Source organism: Myotis daubentonii, chromosome 16 (genome assembly GCF_963259705.1).
Source record: "Myotis daubentonii chromosome 16, mMyoDau2.1, whole genome shotgun sequence".
In the NCBI taxonomy this organism is placed as follows: domain Eukaryota; kingdom Metazoa; phylum Chordata; class Mammalia; order Chiroptera; family Vespertilionidae; genus Myotis; species Myotis daubentonii.
In genome coordinates, this window is record NC_081855.1 from 22501347 (window position 1) to 22525197 (window position 23851).

Below are 23851 nucleotides of genomic sequence, written 5' to 3' on the forward strand. Positions count from 1 at the left end.
TTGAATCTGGGATCCTTCAGTCTGTAGGCTGACACTCTATCCACTGAGCCAAACTGGCTAGGACTCCCTTTTTTCTTTAACAATACTTAACATTGGCTTTGGCTTAAAAAAAAAAAATTTACTTGCCTTAGCCGGTTTGGCTCAGTGGATAGAGCACTGGCCCTAGGACTGAAGGGTCCTGGGCTCGATTCCAGGCAAGGACACGTACTATAGTTGCAGGCTTGACCTCCAGCCCCAGATCGGGGCACGTGCAGGAGGCAACTAATTGATGTGTCTCTCCCCCTCCCTTCCACTCTCTAAAAATCAATGGCAAAATATCCTCGGATGAGGATTAACAATATATATACACATACACACATACTAGGGGCCCAGTGCACAAATCCGTGCACCTTGAAAGGAAGTGTGGGCCGCGAGGCTGTGGTGGGCACAGGGGCAGGTCTTGGCCCACCATCCGTGCCCCTGCCCAGGCCCTGCCACTGTGGCCCCTGGTCCCCTGTCTGCTGGCAGCCCCGCTCCAGCCCCTGCTGTTCCCATGTGCTGACGGCACTGGCCCCACTCGCACCCACTGACAGCACGGAATGATTGTGGCTGGTGCCCCGCAGCGGTTGTGAGTGGGGCCAGCAGCAGCAGCAGCTGTGAGTGCCAGGTGGGACCACACGCATGGGAGCAAAGAATTTTCAGTAACCACAAGAGGTTCATCCCCATGACAGTGACCGGCACCCCGCCTTAGTCTGGTGCCCCCGTTCACCTGCTCCACCATTCTGCCATGGCTGACGCCTGCCATATTCTGTGCTCTGACACCTGCTGCCCACGCCCTCCATGTCCCACGCGTGCCCCCTGGTGGTCAGTGCATGTCATAGCGACTGGTTGTTCAGTTGTTCCGCTGTTACGTCTATTTGCATATTAGGGTTTTGTTTATATATATACTAGAGGCCCAGCGCACAAAATCATGCGCAGGTACGGTCCCTAGGCCTAGCCTGTGACCAGAGCCATCTCCCCTGGCTGCCGGCAGCCGGCCCCACCCCCTGCCACCACCCACCCCGGTTCCCCGTTCGCCATCCAGCGATGGGAGCCTGACAGCCAGGGGAGGGACTGAGAAGTCGGCCCCATCCCTGCTGCTGGTTGCCCCACTCCGCCCGCATTCCCCGCCACCCACCCCAGGTCCATGCTCGCCATTGGCTATAGAGCCTGCCGGCCAGGGAAAAGAACCAAGAAGTGGTCAGTGCACCTCATAGTGACTGGTCAAGCGGTCATTCTGGTCATTCAGCCGTTATGGTCACTGGGCTTTTATTATATAGGATACACACACACACACACACACTCAGTAAAAATGTTTATAAAAGCCAGAACTCTACCAACAGAGTGGGTTATAAATCTAAGAGCTAACCAACCACATAAAAAGATGGCAGGGGTGGGGGTGGGGAAGAAATCCTCTCTGAGATAAGGAAACAATCAATCTAACAGGCGAGCAGCGGCCTTCTAACAAGTGAAAAGAGACTGAACAACCTGTTTTTTCTATAAATAAAAACTTGGAAGGCATATCGCCAAAGAAATGCAAGTCAATATAAGCCTTTATATACTGGGCTGCCAAACTTCACTTTTAGACAGTATATTAATTATATAGTCAATAACCATGGGTTTCATTGGTGTATTAAATACCACGATCAATATTATTTATCCTTTTCGAAGACAGGCCACTCGGAGGGGAGGGGGAGGGGAGAAGCGAGGGGAGCACACTAGAGACTAGCAAGGCTTTAATGGGAAGCATGAAACACTGAAAATATGGACAGAAATCAGATTATTACCCTTTTACTTTCTTTTCCTGCCTCCTTCACAATGAGACTGGAGGGAATCCAAGAACCATTTAAAATAAAGGCGAAATGATTAGATTTCCCCCCTAATTGCTTAACGCTGATGTCATGGCGTACGCAAAATAAGCATCGATCTCGAAGTGAAAGATGAGAAATAGAACAACATGAACAGCCTTCAGAGTCAACTATATCCAAGACAATTCTAAGAACTGTGGGCCAGAATCTATTTAGGCAACCCTCAGGGACCTCAATCTCTTAAAAGCCTAAAGTGGAGCCAATTTCTGATGCTCCTCGACCAGTGATCTGAGTTTTGGTAGGAAAACCTGCTAGCCACCCTCCCCAGAGGGAGCCGCCCACCCCCAGAACCACCTGGTGGGTTTCTCATCACACCCATGTAGGAACGCTGGTTTCACCACAGTCATTGAGAACACACGGTGACTGGCACACTCTTGAGACATGTCAGGGCAACACTGCCAGTAGACAGAAGTGTGGGCGGGGGGCGGGGGGTGCTGGGTGTGGGATGTATCGAAGACTGGTCACTGGAATGGGAGCTACTTTAGCACTTCCAACCCACAATTTGTCAATCCAGAAGAGTGCTCAAGACTTACTTTTCTAGCCAGCGCTTTACAAGCCAGGTCAGACAGAAAAGAACTTCCACGAGAATTGTTGAGGCCTCGGCCAGAGAATCAAGTGCAGCTCGGCGACCATCTTCTGAGACTAGAATGTGTCCAATTAGCGGGCCTGAGACAAAGACCCTCTGTCCGTTCTGAACTGCGGGAGCCATCCTGCCTGGAGCCGCTGGTTCCTCCTAAGAGGGCAGCTAAGGATGAAACCGACCGGACAGCACCACTAAAGCTCCACCGAGGGCCTCCACCGGCTGCACTTGCCCCAATCAAAACCCAGGTCCTACCTCTGGGCCGACTGCAGTGCTGCCTGGGTGCTCGGGGAGAGATGTGCAGCAAATGCCAAGCGGTGGGCTGCAGCAACCAGATAGGTAATTAGCATGATGAGGAACACACAGAGCAAGCATGCTCTTGCTGACTGAAAAACCCAGTAGCGTAATTACTGTTTTCTTACCAGCTCACCGTCTGTACACATTTCAAAGCCTGGTTGGTGTTAGACTGCTGTGTAAACATCAATAAAACCCCAAAGTGTCTTATCATCGGCATTCTCGGGTACAACGGCTTTTTGTTTTTAGTGCTTTCATTGTTTTAAAGATGCATTTCAGGGTTGCAAACCTTAGGAAGAATGATCTCCGCGCCTTGGACTAATCTTCGAGTTTGCAATGAGTTAACGTCTTCCCCAAGTGAACATTTATTAGGAAGGCTAATTAATTGCTTTCTAGTTACAAGAACCCTTTGCATTCAGAGAAAGTAGGATTCACAAGCAAAGAATACACTGTTTATTAAAGCAAGGCAACATACCACCTATTTAACACAGTTTTAATCGAGAAATGAAACACAAACTCAAGAAATGTGTACACGTAGGTGTGGGCTCACCCTCCGAAATGCAGTATTAATTGAAGTGAGAACGAAAGCAAAGCTTTGTGGGTGCCTGGATGCCCCCGGGGGACGGCAAGCCAATGCTTTATCAGCCTTCCTCAGAAGGGACCATTCTGATTCACGTCAGACCATCTGACTTGGTCTATTGAGCCCTGAAGGAAGGGTATTCTTCAGATAAGAGATCGGTCTTTGATTAAAAATTCTACCCTATCGCCATTCCGGGCAGTGACGATGCGGCACCTCTGCAAGGAGGGCCTCTGAACTCTGGGAAGACGCGCTTGCTAAACACCCCGGTTCCACACAACCACCCCTCGCGCTCACCTCCCAGCTGTGAAGGTGTCTTTCACCGTCTGCAGAATTAGGGTCAATTACATGTGACATATTCCTGTTGGAAGATAATGAAGTCTCAATAAAAAGGACAAAAGCCTGAAGAGGGAGTGGCTGGTACAACACTGCCCGCCAGCCGACCCCTGGGTCTGACAGTCACACCACAGCCATCTGACCGTGCTTTCCCTTGCTACCAACGGGTTTTGAGATGCACATAAAAGAGGAAATTGCTTAGTCCACCATAAAGAGGCTCTAGCCACTGGGAAGCTAATGTGAAATCATCGCACAGGGGGTGTGAAGAAATCAATTTCATTTCGACTCTTTATTTCCACACTTCGGCCAATCAGCTGCTCTGCTCACATGGCTGCATGTCTCCTGATGTTCATGATCAGCCTTCTGCAGTATTCTCTGTAGTCCACGGGCTTCACGTCCATCACAGTGGCCTTAATTCGAGACTCATCCTTTGAGAAGAGAAAAGCAGTTTGTGATCAAAGGGAAGCCATGGCATGGAGCTGTGGTGACAGCCCCCTTTGCTCCAACGGTTTCAACGATCCCAGCAGCAGGAAACAGACACAGGCTGGATCCAGAGGTCAGTCATTCCAATAAAGAAAAAATCGTGAGAGCCGAGTCCAGACTTTCAGGGGCTGGACAGAAGCCTCCCCGCAACACAGGCCCTTCCATCCTTTCCTCACGCTCCCAACACTCAGAAACCTTGGATCCACATGGGATGGACCTTCGAGGGCTTGCCAAGTTCAATGTATTTTCTTTATATAGGGGAAATAAGAGCCCGGAGAAGGCCAGTCACTTGCCTGAAGCCACACACCTAGTTCTGAAGGCCAAGTGTGGTGTGAACAAAAGCACCCGTGGCAGAGGAGGGGGACCTGGTTTAGGTCTCATCTCCGCTCTGCCAGAGAGGCAGCTCCCTGCACCTCAGCTTCCCCGTCCTTACCAGGAAGGGACTGAATGACCCTCCAATCCCTCCTGACCCCACCTCACTCAGACATCACATCTCAGACACCGACTCCCTGTCTCATTTAATGCTCATAAGAACAAACACGACTACCACCGGGTAGGAAGATGGAGTCTAAAACAAAATGGAACGTGTTAACCCTGAAACAAACAGAGATGTTCTCAAAGTTCTCCCCGGACCATCCATTAGAATGGGACAGTCCCTTCAGAGGCAGAATGGGGCGATGCCCACAGAGGTGGCTGGTCTAGACCAGGGGTGGGCAAACTTTTTGACTCGAGGGCCACAATGGGTTCTTAAACTGGACCGGAGGGCCGGAACAAAAGCATGGATGGAGTGTTTGTGTGAACTAATATAAATTCAAAGTAAACATCAACACTAATAAAAGAGAAAAATGGTAATTGGCGTACGAGCTACCCTTTTCATTGGCTGATCAGGGCTATATGCAAATTAACTGCCAACTGAGATGGCAGTTAACTGCCAACAAGATGGCGGTTAATTTGCATATGTAGGCACAATGCAGGGAGGTGAAAGGGAAAGCAGGAAGAAGCCCCCTGCCACTGACAGTGATCGGAAAACCCAGGGGGGAGCTAAGAGCTGGGAGGCAGGGCAAAGGCGGCCTTGGGGCCGCCTTTGCCCTGCCCCCCAGCCATGATCGGAGAATCAGGTGCCTTTTCCGCCCTGGCCAGTGATAGCAGGAAGTAGGGGTGGAGCCAGCGATGGGAGCTGGGCACGGTCGAAGCTGGCAGTCCCAGGAGCTAGGGGTCCCTTGCCTGGGCCTAAAGCGAAGCCCACGATCGTGGGGTCAAAGTTCTCCCCGGACCATCCATTAGAATGGGGCAGTCCCTTCAGAGGCAGAATGGGGTGATGCCCACAGAGGTGGCTGGTATAGCCCAGGGGTGGGCAAACTTTTTGACTCGAGGGCCACAGTGGGTTCTTAAACTGGACCGGAGGGCCGGAACAAAAGCATGGATGGAGTGTTTGTGTGAACTAATATAAATTCAAAGCAAACATCATTACATAAAAGGGTACGGTCTTTTTTTTTTTTTTTTAGTTTTATTCATTTCAAACGGGCCGGATTCGGCCCGCGGGCCGTAGTTTGCCCACGGCTGGTCTAGCTCCAGGGCTCCCCCCTTCAGCGTGCTCAGTAATTACTCAACACAGTCATGTTTCCAGGCATGGTTAAGAGCAAAGCTCTGAACGTGGACTGCCTGGGTTGGAACCTGAGCTCTGCCACTCATTAGGATATGACTTTAGGCAAGTTACTTATTCTCTGTAGGCAACATGTTTCATTGGTAAAATGGAGATAACAATCGTTCCTACATATAGGGTTACTGTCAGGATCTAGTGAGATGATCTATGGAAAAGAAAAGGTGAAGAACAGTATCTGTCAGAAAGTAAATGCTTAATACATGCTGTTTTATTCTGACTATACAATTATATGATGTCGTGGGCAATTAAAGGAATTTTCAAGGTAATTTTAACTACATGTGGTCCTTGTTTCATATACCGACTTCAGAACCCAAACCTTGTGGAAGATACGAGTCCACTGGACATATTATCATTCTTGGTCAGCATAACAACAAAAAGCCCCAGGTTTTAACTGAAAAGGCCATATAGCATTTTCCCCCCTAGATGCCCAACACTGGACAGGGAACTTAATCTCTAAGTCCACTTCCTCATTTTACCATGGGGATGATCATGGTACCTCAGTGTTGGGAAGACTCCATGAGTGCCACACGCAGGGTGCTTAGCTTAGGTCTGGCACACAGCAGTTCCCACGCTAACCCTTCTGCAGCCTGGTGACCTTACTTACATTGTAGGTCTCTAGTTTGACTCTGATCTTGAACACAAAAGATCGAAAGTTGGCATTCTGGAAAATTTCCTCAAACGCCTGCTCATTCTGCAAAAAGAAATAGAAAACTTTAGGCTTGAACACTACTGAACCATCTGATAATATCTATTAGAGTTTTTAAAAGACTTTAAGAAACATCTCTGAGAAAATTATCACCCTAGTGGTTTGAAATTACTCAGGAATGACTAATCTACAGATAACAATTCATTATGTAAATTTGTTTAAGTAGAATTGTATTTAAAATTAAAATACTTTATCTAGAGTATTCCATCTCATAAAGACAGAAAACAGAATGGTGGCTGACAGGGGTGGGAGGTTCAGGTGAGAAAGGGGAACTAGTGTTTGATGGGAACAGAACTTCAGTTTGGGGAGGTGAAAAAGTTCTGGAGCTAGATGGTGGTGCTGGTCGTACAACAATGCAAATGTACTTAATAAGTTGTACAACTTAAAAATGGTTAAAATGATAAATTTTATGTATATTTTATTACAATAAATAAATTGAAACATTTCTAAAGGTTGTGATGAAATAGATCTGAGGCCCAGCATCTTCCTTATAAATTGAGATTAAAACAAACGTTCAGAAAGAGGTCCAAGTCATCATATACACTATTTCAATCTCTGTATTCTCAACTACTGATTTGATGAGCAGGTGAAGAGGACAGTGAAGTGAGCAAGGCTGAGGAAAGCCTGAAAACGCAGCCCTTTCCCTCTTTCTCTTGCTCTTCAAATACTATTGGATTAAACTTCTTTGTTTAAAAAAAAAAAAAGTCTGGTTAACAGCAGGACTAGAGAAAGCATTTTACATAAATATACATAAAGTAAATTTATAATCTATAACAATAAAAGCATAATCTGCTAATTAGACCAGATGTCCTTCCGGACTAAGCTGCGGTGACAGGGGCCCCCGGCCTCCGTGGTGGGCGGGGGGCCGAGGAGCCGCGGGGGCCAAGCCTCCTGTATGGATTTCATGCATCGGACCTCTAGAAACTATATAAAATTAATAATTCAGGTCATCTAAGTGTTATCTTTGCAAGCCACATGGAACATGAAACTGGCTTTGTTTCGTAAACTCTGGTGTAAAGGTTACTTCACACACAAAACAATCCTCTGGGCTTTCAGATTTGTAACTAAAACAGTGTGTTACACCTTCAGAAAATTATACCAGAGGCCATTATTCTTCCACGATCAGGGAAAGCATGGAGCGCATGCTTCAGGAATATCCCGGTTCCTGAGGGAAGAGTTTCTCTATGGCCTCATTCACCAGCAGTAAAAACAGTCAAATGAAATAAGCTCATAAAAAGCCCTGAAAGGCTGCTTGGAGCCTTAAAATCTGATATGAAAATAGAGGACCAGGCAAAACAGATAAAAGAGACCATCATACTTTAAAGTCAACTCCAGTTATTTCTATAAAAGGGCTTGTTGGGATTACTTCCAGGGACCTCAGAGACAAAATTTCAAAAAGATGTGGGGGCAGAGGCACAGAAAAGAGTACGAAAAACACACCAAACAAATGTCAAATCCCTTTTTCTTATGCTTTTCCAAGTATTCTAACTGACTTCGTGGAAATGGTGGGGAGGTGGAATCAATAGATAGATGCCAATTTGTGACCCAGAAAATAGTCTTACTGGGTTTTTTTACACGTTTTGAGCAAATATCTTTCCTAAGTTTAACATAATTAGTCATCTGTTCCCTGCATTAAATAAACCTAAAATGTAAAAATTCAAATTTACAGAAGTGAAATGGATAAAGTTGATGTAGGAAAGAAAGTTACTGCATTAAAAAAAAAAAAAAACGCATCTGATGACCTAAAACAGCAAGTACTTTATCTGTGATTTTAAACCAGGATTTGACTTGACTTTTCAGGAAGGTGTTCATTATGCTGAAAAGGCACACGTGTATTTCAGAAGATACCTGCCACGCCAAGTGACCACAAGCACCCAACGCTGGTGTGCTCACTGTAACAGGAGAAACAGCGCTCCTTTGAGGCACGCTTGTCTATGTGACTTCATCACCCCATTGTTAGCAAATCCAAGACGGACAAAAATAGGTAAAATCAGATGAGCGCCTCCAATGATCATCAGACTGAGAAACTGTGTACAACACCCAAAAGAAACATACACCAGGATATTAAAGAGCCACGTTCCCGCACAGGAACTATTGCAGTGATGATAAAAGACGTGCTGACCTTCTCCTTTAGCTCTCCGAGGTAAGCAGTGCTTTGTCCAAGGATAGCCTCTGCAGACTCCTGGAAACAAGTGACCCACTGATTCTCTTGATAATCGGCAATATTTACCTACAAAATACAACTCTATTAGTTCAGCAAAGAAATCACAAAAGGGAGACACATTCAGGAGATGGGAGATGAACTTTTTCCACTCATTAAAACAATCACCAGGGGGGAAACTATACCACCATGTATATTCTTTCCAAGGATGTGAACAGTATCATACAAAAAGAGTTTAAAATGTAAGTGTGGCCCTGGCCGGTGTGGTTCCGCGGGTTGAGCACCCTCCAGTGCACTGAAAGGTCACTGGTTCGGTCCAGGTGCATTTGGGAGGCAACCAATTGATGTCTCTCTTACATCGATGTTTTCTCTCTCTCTCCCTCCCTTCCTCTCTCTCCATAATTAATAAAAACATTTTTTTAAAAAAAAATGTAAGTATCACAGCACAAATACAATCTGCTATGGATGTGTGGATTCAGGCCTCAATGCAGATACAGCCTGACCCAAACTCTCCTTCAGACGTAGAATCCAGGCACACTGGACTCAGCTCCCCTCCAGCTGCAATGGCTTCTGGACTAAAGGTTTGAATAAGCTTCCAAGAGTCAGGGCAGGTTCGCCGCATTTTAAACAGTGTGACCTTCAGTCACTAGGAGGAGATCCGTGGGGCAGCTGTCACTGCTGAGCATCCCAGACAACTTAAAAGCCTGAGCTAAGAGCCTATGGTCAGTCACCAAATTTACCTAGCAGCTGAAATGAGCAATCAAATGTCTCCAGTTGGACCATGGTGTAAAATTAAATAGGGGAGTCAAGGAAGAAAGTGGGTCGCAAAGAATCCAGTTGCTAAAAGGGAAAAGTAAGTAAAACGCTTAGTAGAAATAAGAGGGCCCTGCTGGGTAGCTCAGAGAGTGGTCCAAATACGCCAAGGTTGCGGGTTTGATCCCGGGTCAGAATCAACCAATGAATGGGTAATTAAGTGGAACAACAAATCAATGCCCCCCTCTCTCTCAACTCAATAAATAAAATTTTAAAAAGAAACAAAAATGAGGCCCAAAATTTTTTTTATAAAGGTATCATTTTGATGATTTTACATATTCACTTTGCACATACATGGGCTAATATATAAAGTTATGATGAAAAATAAGGAAACAAGAAGATAAAACATTCAGAAATGTAAGGGCATATCACATACTGGGGCTCACACCTACAGTTCACCCCATGCTATCCTCCTAGAGGCAAAGGGCGCCCACTTTCCAGGGTGAGAACATCAACAACAGACACAGGTGTACGCGTCACGTGAAACCAGATGCCAGAGACTCCGCTTAGAAGGAGCATCTAACAGAAAGACTAATGAAATAAACTACATGAAACAATTTCCTTCACTTCAGTTCAACTGAAGTATGTAGTTTACAGAATATAAGAATTTTAAATATATAACTTTCCTCCTGAATTAACATTTTAAGGGGCAATTAGAATATTGAAAGGATGATGGAATGCCTTACTTTTTTTTAAATATATTTTTTACTAATTTTTTTTTAGAGAGAGGAGAAGGGAGAAGGGAAGAAAGAAACATCGATCGGTTGCTTCCTGTATGCACCCCAACCCCGACCGGTGATTGAACCCACAACCTGGGGATGTGCCCTGACCGGGAATCGAACTGATGACCTTTGGATGTACAGGTCGATGTTCAACCAACTGAGCCACAATGGCCAGGGCTGGGATGCCTTATTTTTTATCTAAAAAGATTTTTTAAAAAAAATTCCTATAACAATATTCTCTGCAAGGGGGGGGAAAAAAGAAAAATGCAAAAAATTATAAAGAAAAATCAGCCAGCTCTAACTAGTTTGGCTTAGTGGATAGAGTGTCAGTTTGTGGACTGAAGGGTCCCAGGTCTGATTCCAGTCAAGGGCACAAGCCCAGGTTGTGGGCTCGATTCCAGTAGCGGGCATGAAGGAGGCAGCCGATCAATAATTCTCTCTCATCATTGATGTTTCTATCACTCTCCCTCTCCCTTCCTCTTTGAAATCAATAAAAATATATTATAAAAAAAAAGAAAAGAAAAATCAACCAAAATAACCATTATTCACAGTCTGGTATTTGCACCCGTACTTGGTTTACATAACTCAAGACTATAAAACATACCATTTAAAATTTGCCATTTTTAAGTAATAAAGCCTGAACATTTATTTATGTATTTTTTTGCTAATCCTCACCAGAGGATATTATTTTTTCCCCATTGATTTTTTTTTTTAGAGTGGTGGGGGGGAGCGAGCGAGAGAGAAATATCAATGTGAGGGACACATTGACCAGTAGCCTCCCTCAACCACCCGACCGGGGCTGGGGATCAAACCCGTAACCCAGGTACGTGTCCTTGACCGGAATCAAACCTGTGACCCGCTCTAACCACTGAACAAACCAGCCAGAGCTGTTTATGTCATGTAATAGTCTTCGTTAGCATTGCTTTTCAAATATTTTAACTGTGGAAACTATCAAACAGCATATTCTAATGTCTTCATGGTATTCCGCTCTACAGATATTCAATAAAGGAATTAACCAGTGGACTATGAAGGACATTTAAATTGTATCCAAGTTTTCAAAACAAGTAACAGGGCAATAGACAACTTTATAGAAATGTAAGATCTCCAATTATTTCTCTAGAAGAAATTCCCTTCAGTGCTTACTATATCAGAAAACATAAATATTTTTAAGGCTTCCGATACATTATCACCAAATCATCCTCTAGAAAAACGAGTGCCTTGTTTTTTTGTGTACCTTTATCATCATTTAGTAAACTTTTAAGAAAACACACACCCTTCGTTTTAAAGGTTGTTAAAACCTTTATAGAAGTTCTGACAATGCAAAGAAGCCACAATCCCACATCAGCATGCAGTCACATTCCTCTGAAGTCAGCTCTACTGAGGCAAGAGGAACAGATTATCCACAAGAAAAATAACTAAATATAGGCACCGGCTGCATAAGTATAATTACTGCTCTCCAGAAATGCCACTGCAAATTAATTTATCTTCGTAACAGTGAGCGGGCAAGTGCCACCCATGCTGTAATTGCACTACATGCGCAGCAGACTGAAATCAGCTGGGGAGCTCAGTGCAACTTTCTGGTAGGAAAAAATGCTTCCACGGGGAGCAGAGGGACTGCTGCTCAATGGAAGGCCTGGCTTTTGTATTTATGGAACAATAAGCTCGTCCGCACTCACTCATCTGCAGGCTTCCTACCACGAGTGATCGTTTTTGCTGTTTCTACAGTGCCTGGCCGTCGGTAGAGACCCAAATCCACAGTGGTTCGCATCTACCCATTCTACTTACCGACAGGATCATGCGGTACTTGAAATTGGGAAATTCACGGTCACACTTCTCACAGCGGTATAATCCGTTCTGTTGATCGATCACTTTCTTATTGCAGTCCTGACTTGGGCAGGCCTGATACATAGAGTTCTCTTTGCGAAGATACACCACCGTCGCCACAGCGCTAAAATAGTCTGCCTTCAAGAGAAGAGTGACACGAGACACTGAGCAACCAGGCCTAGCTCAGGACTGGGCTTAGGGGCAGCCCAAGGCAGGCCCTTACACAGAAGTGCAAGTGTTTTTATCACAATGTGACTACAGGGAGTAAGGCATTGTGTAGCTTTACAAATCACTTGTGCTAACCACAAAATCCATAAAAAGGTAATAAACCATGCATATGATTCCTTAACAATAAAAGAGCTAATTATAAATTAAACTAATTAATTAAAACGGAAATAGAGTATATGAAAGAGAAAGACTTCAAGACACAAAAGACTAACTTTCCTGCTCCTCTGACCTCTGAAGGTAACAGACTAGGAAATACTGAGTAAGGCAGTAAACCTAATACACCTACGTCCAACCATCCCCCCACATTAAAAACAACAGCAGACACCCTAGCTGGTTTGGCTCAGTGGATAGAGCGTCGACCTGCAGACTGAGGGGTCACAGGCTCGATTCCGGTCAAGGGCACATGCCTGGGTTGCGGGCTCCATCCCCGGAAAGAGCGTGAAGGAGGCAGCCAATCAATGATTCTCTCTCATCATTGATGTTTCTATCTCTCCCTCTCTGAAATCAATAAAAACATATATTTAAACAAACAAACAAAAAAAGAAAACACAACAGCAGTGAACTCTAGGGCTCAGAGTCACCTTTATCTTTTCTAGGCTAGGGGTCAGCAAACTTTTTTCTGTAAAAAGCCACACAGGAAATATTTCAGGCTTCACAAGCCATTCGGTCATAGTCTGTTATTGTGGGCAAAGCATCCACAGACAATATGTAAACAAAACATGTGGCTGTGTGCCAGCAAAACGTTATTAACACCAGACAGCGGGCTGGATGTGGCCTGTGGGCTGGCTGGCAAGCCCCAGTCTGTCATCAAATTCAGTAGAATCCAACAATAACTGAGCAAGGGCATTCAAAATGGGGAAATCACTGATAAGTAAACGTAGTGAGGACTAAGTCACGTGCGGGGCTTTATGTTGTCGCTCTTTGTTTTGCTTTTTAACTCTCATTGAAAGGATATGGGATGGATCCTTTATGGGGGGTGAACAGGTTCCTCTGGGTATACTCTGAGTTCAGAGCCAAGTCAGCAATTCTGGGGCTTTCCAATGTTTCAGACCAAAACAATCATGTGGATGTTTAAAGGGCTTGGATGAGTCCTCACTCTAGAAAGCTCAAGAGGAAAGTAATGTCTCCTAGGAGAATGCCTAGAGTTTGTCTGTATTTCTAAACTTTTTTTTAATCCTCATCTGAGGACACTTAGAGAGAGGAAGGGGGAGAGAAAGCGAGAGAGAGAGACACGTTGATGTGAGAAACACCGTTGGCTGCCCTATGCATACTCCCCAACTGGGGATCAAACCTGCAACCCAGGTATGTGCCCTGACCAGGAATTGAACCGTGACCTTTTGGTGCACTGGATGACGCCTAACCAACTGAGCCACTCTGGCTGGGCGAGTTTTTCTGTATTTCCAGGTAAGGTCCAGATTCAAAGCATAATTGAAAGTCTGTGTACAAACAGGGACTCTCTGGGTCTGATTTCTTATTACAGACTGTCTAGCGTTAGATCTTAGAGAGAAACTGGATGATGAGAACCCAAACAGACAAACAGATCTGTCTAAAGCTTTGCTCTCAAGGTGCAATGTAACAACAGTGCATTGTAAGTTGCAGCTGATGACAACGATGGGTAAGGGAATACAGCAAAATGAGACAGTAAGGAGTGAAAACCATATTGTATAATATGGAGACAATAAAGCAGGAATTGCTGTTTTGGGGAAGCATAATGGAGAGATAATTTAATATTAAATTGTGGACAGAATACAGGTTTATATCAAGATGGGAGAGGGTCATTCTCTACAAACACTGAAAGGGAAGCTGCATCTAAAGGCAAATGCTAGAGCCAATTCTTGTCAGACACTGGCGACTCTCAGCCCAGGAGGGGTTAATACTCTACAGCCAGTGAAAGAACAGGTGAAGTGCCTGACATCTGTCACTGGGCCCGACCGATGCTCCATGGAGGTGGATATAGAACCTCAAAACCTCTCTTGGCATATGGGCATTTCCATCTGCAGGAACAGTCACGAAAAAAAAATGTGGAGCGGAAGGCAGTTTACAGTGTAATACACAGTTTGGTTATGACCACTTTGTTCAGATCCCTCTAAGAATCAAACAACTCTCTAAGTCAGAGTTCTTAACATTTTCTGCCTCCAGGACCCGAGGGATACAACTATTCCTTGAGGAAGCACGGCTACTGCTCCCTGGCAGTGATTCCCAACCATCAGGTCACGCTCTGGCCGGAGCCCCAGCCAGATTAATGTCTGACAGCTGGTACCAGAAATCAGATTTGAAAACGCTTCCCTCTGCACACTGCATGTGCTTTTGTGAAGAAAGTTAGGAACGCAGGGTACCTTGTCGCCGTGGCCCAGGTTCTCCAATTTCACCTCATACAAAGTTTTCCAGTTGGTGTTGCTTCCTGCTGATCCTCCACCCTTTAGATCTGAGATGGAAACACCATCTAAGGCTTGTCCTTCCGAGTCAAACCTGAGAAACAAACAAATGGCAGACTATGTGCTTATTGAATATGCCAGTCATTTCTTTATGCCAATACAGGCTATCCACCCCCACCCGACTTTCACAGGTCACGGTCACGTGGGCTGCAATGCGTGTCTTCCTCGTTGTATCTGTAGCCTACTGAAGAAAGGAATGACCTCTTTTTATCTCAATTGCTTTGATGCCCCCCAGTGGTCAAGACAGACAGTGCCAAAGTACCACAGAAGCTTTTCTTAAATTAGCCTTCCTATCAACATTGGCCCCAGGGCCCGAGGCCAAAGAAACAGTAACCCCGAAAATCAGCAACAGAAAGGCACTAACGTACAGCTCTGGTATAGTTCTTTGGGCTACTGATGCTCATTCTCCACCCGCAGCTACATTTTTACCATCACTGAAATGTATCGGTACAGAAAGTGACAGCCAACATACTGCAACGGTAGCAAAAAAATGTTCCCATGGGGAAAGAGCTTTTAAACCTGATACAGAGTCCAAAAGATTATATAACCCAAAGCAACTGATCGGAAGGTATGATGTTTTCTTATAGACTGACTTTCTTAGTGAGATTTTTACTTATGCCAATATTAAAGTTACAATTAAATGGCATTGAATTATTATTAAAATTGATTCTACTTCTTGATCGATTATCAGCCAAGATGAAGGGAAGGGGACCAGGGAGAAAGTGGCTCAGACACATGTTTGTGGCAGGGAAGCATGACCCCGAGATTAAAAACATGCCACTGGCATCCAAAGGGAGGGTCAGGACCAGCCACATCCAGAGCACACTCCTTAGAAAGAGACCATCTACTGCCATGGCTGCTGCCCGAAGCCGCAGACAACTGCCTTCTCATTCTGTCAGGTAAGCGCCTAAATCCGTCACAGAGGCACAGCAAGGCCCATAAATCTGTTTGCCACAACTAGCTACACAAGTTTACGATTTCAAAAACTCCAAGGAGACACTTGCCATCAAAGACAGCTCATCAGGAGTCAACAGAGCAAGGAGAGAGGCAGCCCTTCTTACAATAAAAATTCCACATTGTTATAACCGAGATCTAAACATCTCCAATCCTTGCTGAGTGGATTGTGTGCACTGAACCTCTTGGATCAATGTCCAGTGATTTTATTTTGGAGACAGGCATGTCTTTTTATGCTGACCGGGATGATGGTTATTGACAAGTAAAATATAAAGACCTTAATGTGAGTATGCCATTAACCTGGGGTCAAGCCCCAGAGCCTGAAAAAAAAATAAAGCAATAAGGATCTAAAGCAGTGGTTATTTCTGGTCAGACTACCAACAGGCCCCTGTCTTAGAATACAACGCCAGCTACCAGAATAGTTAAATACAGACACATGTGGCCCACACTCATGAGGCTGGCTTATGTGACATGAACACTCCAGTCGATGTTTCATGAAACTATTCAAATGCTAGTACTACTGCATTAGACTCCAAACAAAAGCAGGGAGTATGCAATGTGAGCTAATTCTTTAGTCCTTGAAGCACTAACACAGCTGGAGACCGACCCCCTCCCCATGACTACAGCCATACAAATTATTTAAGCTCAAGCTAACGGGTTCTCCCTGACCACATCAATACCTGCATAGCATGTTTCAGTGTGAAGTGCTCTTCTGAGGCAGAGTTTTAACACCCTAAAAAGCTAGATACAGCAAGGAGATTTTAATAGGCTCCCCTCATCCCTTGTGTGCTTTGGGAATAACAATAACATGCCAACAAAAGCCCACTGTTCTCACGGGCACTTTATCAGAGTCCAGTGACTACACACTAGAAGATGCCGTCGGCACCAAAGACTGGACCGAACAAGAAAGCACTTTCTCCCCCCACATAGTAGCCCAGGGCTTTAAACCCAGGAGAGAGAGATGCCTTCAGCCCGCAGCTGCTGAAGCTGGCCTCATCCTGCTTTGGCAGGATTGGGGTCGGCATGCAGCACTTCCATTCTAATTGCCTCCTGCTCCGACTCTCCAGGTTTGTCATGGGATTATAGGTTTGTCAGTTTAAGGGCTTGAAAGCCATCCTCTCAGAAGGTGTAATGCCACCAAGAAATATAGGCACTGCTCCACTCAGTAACCAAGTCCTCTGGCAGGCGGGCAGCTCACACACTGACTGTAAGAACCAAAAGAACCAGCTCTTCTCAAAGCTCAGGCTCAAACAGTCCCCTTGTTTGGCCCCATAGCACTTACCATCCACGAAGCTTATAGGCCTCTGGGATGTCAGGATTCAAAATGATTGTGCTTGAAGACAGTACAGAGAGGCTCCGTCCACCAAAATCAGAGACTCTGGCTCCTTTGATAGCCATCACGGGTTGTCTAGAACCATCAAACTTATCAGCCTGCATCACAACAAAAATCCCAAACAGACACAAACAGCTGTCACTGGCAGGAAGAACACACAGAACATTTTTATAGAAAACAAGGATAACAGTCAACAGCAGAGTGAATGCAATAAATGGTACATGGAATCTATACAAGGGAACGTCACACACAAGAATCTGCTTAGAGATGCATCAAAGCTAATGTAGAACAAATAGCATTTCACTATATAAAACCTAAACCATTCCAATCTCACAGAGGTAAATCAAATGAAGGATTTCCTACAGTCCGTGCACAGCCCGATGCTTCATTAGGAAGGTCTCCAGGACAAGTCACCCCCTTCTGCACGTGCTCTGGCTGCTCAACACGAGTACTTACATCTTCTCCCCACAGAGTAGCAGACACCACTTTCCCTGACATGTCCATCAAATAGATATTTCTCTTAGAAACTTCTCGGTTGTTAGACTTCACTGTGATTTTAATGGCATCTTCATAGCTCTTGCAGATCCCAATTATGTCTAAAACACAGGCACAATGTTTTAGCTGGAGATGCTCCAGACTCCCATGACAGCAGGACCAAAGGGTGACCCGCAAGCAGGTAAGCCTCCCGCCTCCCCTGTGTGATAATCACCCCTCTCTCTGCGCTCAGACACAGGCTTACCGATAAGGGAGTCCTTGGGTTTGCTCTCGAGGTCATCGATCTTTGTGAAATCAAACTGAACTGTAGGTAAATTATGACCGTCCTCGCAGGGCATGACAGAAGTCTCATTATTGAAGGTCATCTCATAGTCGTTTTTAACTGCTGAGAACTGTTTGTTGGCAATCTTCAGAGTGCCTTTAGTGAAATAATAGACCTGCAAGAGCGCAAGCCACGGAACGTGGGACAGTCCATCAAGTCAGACGTAAAGACCCTTTACCGCCACACAGCTCTCTAAGGGATGGGAGATCCCTCATCCTCGACTGTTTCAGCTCTGGACTCAGCACTACATACCTTGTTCACGTCAAGGAGGGGAAAGAACTTGTCCACTTGCTCGTTGAAAGCAGTAGCTCTGATTTCACCCTGTGGACGCACACAAGAGGTTAGGACTGTGATGGTCATCAAGTTCTGCCGTGATCAGGGTACTTTAGTGTCAAATGACACCTTTACGGAAACACACGTCCTAGGGTCACATATTCAAGTTATTAACCCATGAAACAATGTAAGCTGAGCCAGCCGACACTGTCGTCACGCTTTATCAACCTCAAGTTAGAACCTAAAAAAAGGAAATAAAAACAACCACCACTAACCCAATGGTGAGTTGGATATTCTGACAACAAAAATAAAACAACTCTGAACACGGAGTGACACGCCGCAGCCCACGCGAGGCAAGCTGAGCCACGGTGACTCACCAGCTCCCCTCGCATTCGCACGAAGCAAGGAATGAGTCCACATGCAGGAGTCACTGCCAAAAACGTTACAGTAAAACATGTTTTTCAAGTTGCTCGTGATTTGATTTTCACTTTTGCTTTGCATCAGTCCAAATGCTACAGATGGATAAAATAAACTGAAGTGACTGGGAACTTTTGCCAACTGACAGAATAGGCCAATAATTTGATAAAAAATTAAGTTCTGATATTGATTCAGACATCACAGTCAGTAAGTAAATTTGGGGTGTCATCCCATCTTCCAAAAACAAAAACTAACTACCTATTTTTTATCTGCTCTTAGAGGCTTTAACAAATAGGAAGTCTGTTTGAAAAGAACGCTTCATCCCTAGTCGGTGTAGCTCAGTGGACAGAGCATCAGCCTGTGGACCAAAAGGTCCCAGGTTCAATTTCAGTCAAGGGCACGTACCTTGGTTGCAGGTTCCTCCCCAGCCTGGGCCCTGGTGGGGCGCATGCAGGAGGCAACCAATAGATGCGTTTCTCTCACATCAATATTTCTCTCTTTCCCTTTCTTTTCCACTCTCTCTAAAAGAATCAATGGAAAAATACCTTCGGGGGAAGATTAACAAAGCAAACAAACAAGAATGCTTCAAGTACATACAGTATTAGGAAGTATAAATGAAACTAATGGACAGAAGACTGTGAAGATTTCACAACTTGGATTTTTTGTCTCCTCATCATGGTTATGTTTAAGGAATCCATGTACTCTGAATAGTCAGAATGCATCTCCCACAAAACCATCCACTTATCACGGTGGCTACTGCGTGCCTTTCACTGTGACTCAAAGCTCCACTTTGCTCCCGAGCACACATCACCTCCTATGGCTTCAACTAAGCCTCCAGCAAGTCAGAGAGAGCACCTCTGCTTTCTCCCGCCCATGAGGCTACTTATACATTTAGGAAACTAATTTCCACTGCTACAAATGCTGCCGTTTAAGGTCAAGGATTTTATTTATGACCTTTGCCCTCAGATAGCAGCAAAAGACTACAGAAGAGGAAAAACAACAGTAACAATTATGGCTCTTTTTGGCCGGCTATGGTTTTCCACCCCACAGGGCTGTACAGAGTGAGCCTTCTGCTCCTCGGAGTAGACCCCCGCTTGACAAATACTCACACTTTCATCGACTAGTTCTATGGAGAACAGCTTCCCTTCCCCTCGGGAGTTGCTCCAGGTCCGGATCTGACTTTTGTTGGTAACACGAGCACAAATAGTCCATCTAAAAAAATCAAACGGAGTACATTAGTATTCCAAGTCTTACTTGGGAAAGATCTGAAAGGTTCCCTAACATCTTCCTGCAGCCTTTCTTATCTTGCACATTTTTCAATATTAGCTGTATTTTAATCCACCTAATTAAACCCGAAGATGACACAAAGGTTTGACAGTTTATAGAATAAGCAAATAGTAAAACATACAGGTGATTTAACACTAACTCATTCTTCTGTCAAATAAGTAAATTTACAAACTCTCTCCCTTCTCCAAAAAGCATCACCAAGGCAACAATATCCCCTTAATGAAAGGTTTGAAGCTAGAAAATGCAGTAATACCAGCAATTATATTTTGCCACTATTTTCATTATGGGAACCGACACAGCTGGTGTCAAACTTCTGTCTCATTTCTCACACACACTGAAGAGAAATACAAGGCTGTGGAACATAGTGTTGGTAAGTCACCAAAGCAAAGCATATGAACTCAGAAGCCACGAAACAGGAGGCACAGGATCCGACATGCAGTCCTGGTGCCCATCCTGAACGTGGGCATTGGGTACATTAGTTCTTCACTTATAATTTCACAGGGAAACGTATCTTCCCTACCTTGCAAAGAACTGAAGAAGGCAACTGCTAAGATTAATTTCTAATGGAACAAAGTACTATAAAAGAAACATCTTTTCAGGGTATGTTAATGTGGCTAATACAAATAGGACAGATTCTTTTAGCCAACTATATCAGGGTAACATTTTTTAGACTAAAAGTCAGCTGTTTATATGATAAGAAGATAAACACCTTCTGAATTAGAATATTTAGTTTTACTCACAAGACTATCAACAAATTCTTTTTTTTTTTTTTGAGACATGTCTACCATAAAAAATATTCTTTATTGATTTTAGAGAGAGGAAGAGAGAGGGGTAGAGAGATAGAAACAGCAATGACAGGGAAACATCAATCGCTGCCTCCTGCACGCCCCCCCTATCGGAGATCAGCCTGCAACCCAGGCATGTGCTCTGACTGGGAATCGAACCAATGACCTCTTGGTTCATGGGTCAATGCTCAATCACTGAGCCACATCAGCCAGGCTATCAAATGATTCTTAAAGCATTAAATATTTTAAATTTCAAACTGAATGAAGCCCAATATGCTATGGCAGACTGCTCTTTTGGCCATTCTTGTCTGATCAGAGTGTTAAAGGATGCAACAATTTGTACTCTCCTGCCCCTCAGGAAAAAAACAAAAAAGAGGAAACCTATTTTATGTGTGGTAGCAGTTCACTCATAAATAAGACAAGAGCCCATAATAACCTCTTATACTGTTTTTGTTTTTTGTTAATCCAAGGATATTTTTCCATTGATTTTTAGGGGGAGTGAAAGAGAGAGGGAAAGACAGAGAAACATCAATGTTAGAGAAACACATCAATTGGTTGCCTCCTGCACACATCCTGACCAGGGCCCAGGCCAAGGGAGGAGCCTGCAAGGTACATGCCCCTGACGGGAATCGAACCTGGGACCCCCTTTAGTCCACAGACCGAAGCTTTATCCACTAAGCCAAACTGGCTCGGGCCTCTTATACTGTTTGTAAGTACATTCTGAACTTATTCTACGGAGTCACTTACTTGGATTGGTAAGGGGTGAGGCTGGCAATGGGTACCACTTTGGCCTGTGATCCCCCAGAACTGTTCACTAGGCTGGTACCTCCAGTTTTCCCAAATATCTTCGAGGCACCATAAGCCTTAGATACAGTGGAACCTTTAAAAACAAAAAGAATCATTAAATAGAATCATTATTCTATTTAAATTAACTCTCAATCACTAAGTTGTCACTGGTGAAATCGTAACAAAGAAGAGGCTAAAAAAACAATTTATAGAGGGGACTGGGCACACAGAAGTTCACTGTACATTTGCTGACTTAAATCCTGAGGTCAAGATAATGATGGTAATGAATCCAGATCCTGATCCACCCTTCTTAACCTTTTCTCTTGTATCAGTGGGCAAGATCATGGGTCAGAAAAAGAAAACCAACCTCCTTGACTGGTAAAACTGATGGAAGTCACTAGCTGCATAAGAAAAAGAGCAAAAAGCAAGGCTAAGAAGAAGGGGTCATAATGGATGAGCCATCCAAGGTGAAGGATGCCTGTCACAATTATATCACCTCAAAACACCCCCAGAAAACTCCCAACCCTCCACTGGTCTAGTGCAGAACAGCACTAGGACTGACCAGTGCAGAACAGCTTATGGGATTGGGTTTAGTTGGGAGCCAAGGGCAAGAATCAGCTGTTGGTCCAGGACAAGGAGGCGGCCGGCCACCAGGATCCCTTCTGCCTCCTTAATCCAAGCCCACGCAGCTGCCGCCACTGGAAAAGAATAGGTAATTAGAGCTTCTAAGCACATGAACTCCTTTGCACACTGTTTCTGTAAAGCTTCAACCTCCAAATTCAGAAAATATATTTTAGTCCAATGATTTCATATCTTCTATATCAAAACATTTCTTCATGATGGAATTTGGCTAGAAGTATAAATCTACCATTATTCAGCACTTATTGAGTTTCCACAGCAGGCACCACACTATTCTAGGTATTTGTAGCACTTAGTAAAAAAATATACAGAGACTGTCCCAGATTTTAAAATTTTCTATTTTAACTGCAGATTTGAGAGATGGCTACATGCACAATGATTATGCAAAGAAGCACATGTGCTCTGTAGAATATGTGTGTATGTATATATACCTAATACATAATATACAATTATGTAAAATACACAAACACATCCAGTTTTCATAGCTTCCCCTCAAAACATATCCAGTCTTTTTTCTTTTACCACCCAGCCGATGTGTTTTTAGAGAACAGATTTTAAAAATTAAAATTAATATAAGCCAAAGACAGACAACAGAGAAAGTCAGTCTGTGGGAGGAGAGATTAGAATAGCATACTCCTATCTGTATTTCAGCATAAGAAAGGGACTTTTTGGTTATTTACCATTTATTTATTTATTTTAAAAATAGATTTTTGTATTGATTTCAGAGAGAGAGGGAGAGAGAGAGAAACATCAATGATGAGAGTGAATCATCATGACCTCCTGGTTCACAGTCGACACTCAACCACTGAACCACACCAGCTGGGCAGTTATTTGCCATTTCAGATCATCCATTCTACCACCTCCCTTTCACAGTAGGTAATTTGACAGTTGTGTATGAATAGACGCACTTAGAGAGAGATAGAAAGCAGGTAGACAGATTTTGTAAGGTAGATGAAAACGTCAAGACCGATGGGGGAAAAGTCACATGTCTTGACAGTTTCACAGAAACATTACTGATGTGCTAACTTTGCCTTTTTTAGACTCTTAGCATTGAACAATAGAAACCAGTTGAGAGGAGAGGATATGGTGTATATGAAGCTGAACAGAAAAAAAGCGCCTCTAAAGAGGAATCCAGCCAAATTCTACAAATCATCACTTTCAGTGGTGGTTCCTGAAGTAAAGGCCAGGAGGAACCAAAACGATTCCATCGCAGCCTCCGGGGACCAGCTGCGGAGAAAGTTAAAAGCAGAAACCATTTCTCATCCATGAGACTGAGAAGCAAATCTACGACCAATATAAATGACACCGTCTTCAAGCTAAGATAAATACCCAAGAGCCCAAAATGGGAAACTTGGAGAGAGACAAGCCGCATTTAATAAGCGGATCCTAGATAGTTAAAAGGCTAGAATTTAAAAGCTATGTAAATTCACAAAGTCAAGAGGGTGTAAAACTCCAAGATGTGAGAAACTACCAGACATACTATTAATAGAGAACCATGTATCATACCGATAAAAAATGGCATATTAAGTATCTTTAAAATACTCTCTTTAATCATTTTTCCAATCATATGCTTTGTAATAAGAACTAGACTTATTCTTTGTCACGAATGGCATTCGGAACGTTCCCTTTAGTCCCAGATTGAATTTCAAAACATTATTCAAACGCCTGACGCTTATAATCAGCACGCAGCCCCCTGTGGCGGGCCTTACCCATTCCCGAGCTCCCATTCTGTGGCTGGGGCTTGCTGGCTGGCGGACTGGTTGCTGAGACTGGAGAAGGAACTACCTGCTGCTGCCCGTGTCCTGAGGATCAAAAGAGAAAGACCGTTGGGTGCAAATAATTTGGCTTAGAA

The 23851-nt window shown here is 44.2% G+C and overlaps 1 protein-coding gene across 2 annotated transcripts in view; it reads right to left on the reverse strand.

The window, feature by feature from the left end:
* Positions 1–3190: 3190 nt before the first annotated feature.
* Positions 3191–23851, reverse strand: part of RPA1 (replication protein A1) — a 53294-nt gene continuing 32633 nt past the window's right edge. For both annotated transcript variants that reach the window (XM_059669164.1, XM_059669165.1), the window contains 12 exons: positions 23709–23801; positions 21322–21454; positions 19612–19714; positions 18065–18133; positions 17735–17927; positions 17452–17591; positions 16945–17093; positions 14610–14742; positions 12007–12183; positions 8648–8755; positions 6424–6510; positions 3191–4101 (listed from right to left, as the gene is read on the reverse strand). In XM_059669164.1, coding sequence (XP_059525147.1) covers positions 3997–4101; positions 6424–6510; positions 8648–8755; positions 12007–12183; positions 14610–14742; positions 16945–17093; positions 17452–17591; positions 17735–17927; positions 18065–18133; positions 19612–19714; positions 21322–21454; positions 23709–23801 — 1490 coding nt within the window. In that variant the 3' untranslated portion in view covers positions 3191–3996. The remainder of the gene's footprint in view (positions 4102–6423; positions 6511–8647; positions 8756–12006; positions 12184–14609; positions 14743–16944; positions 17094–17451; positions 17592–17734; positions 17928–18064; positions 18134–19611; positions 19715–21321; positions 21455–23708; positions 23802–23851) is intronic.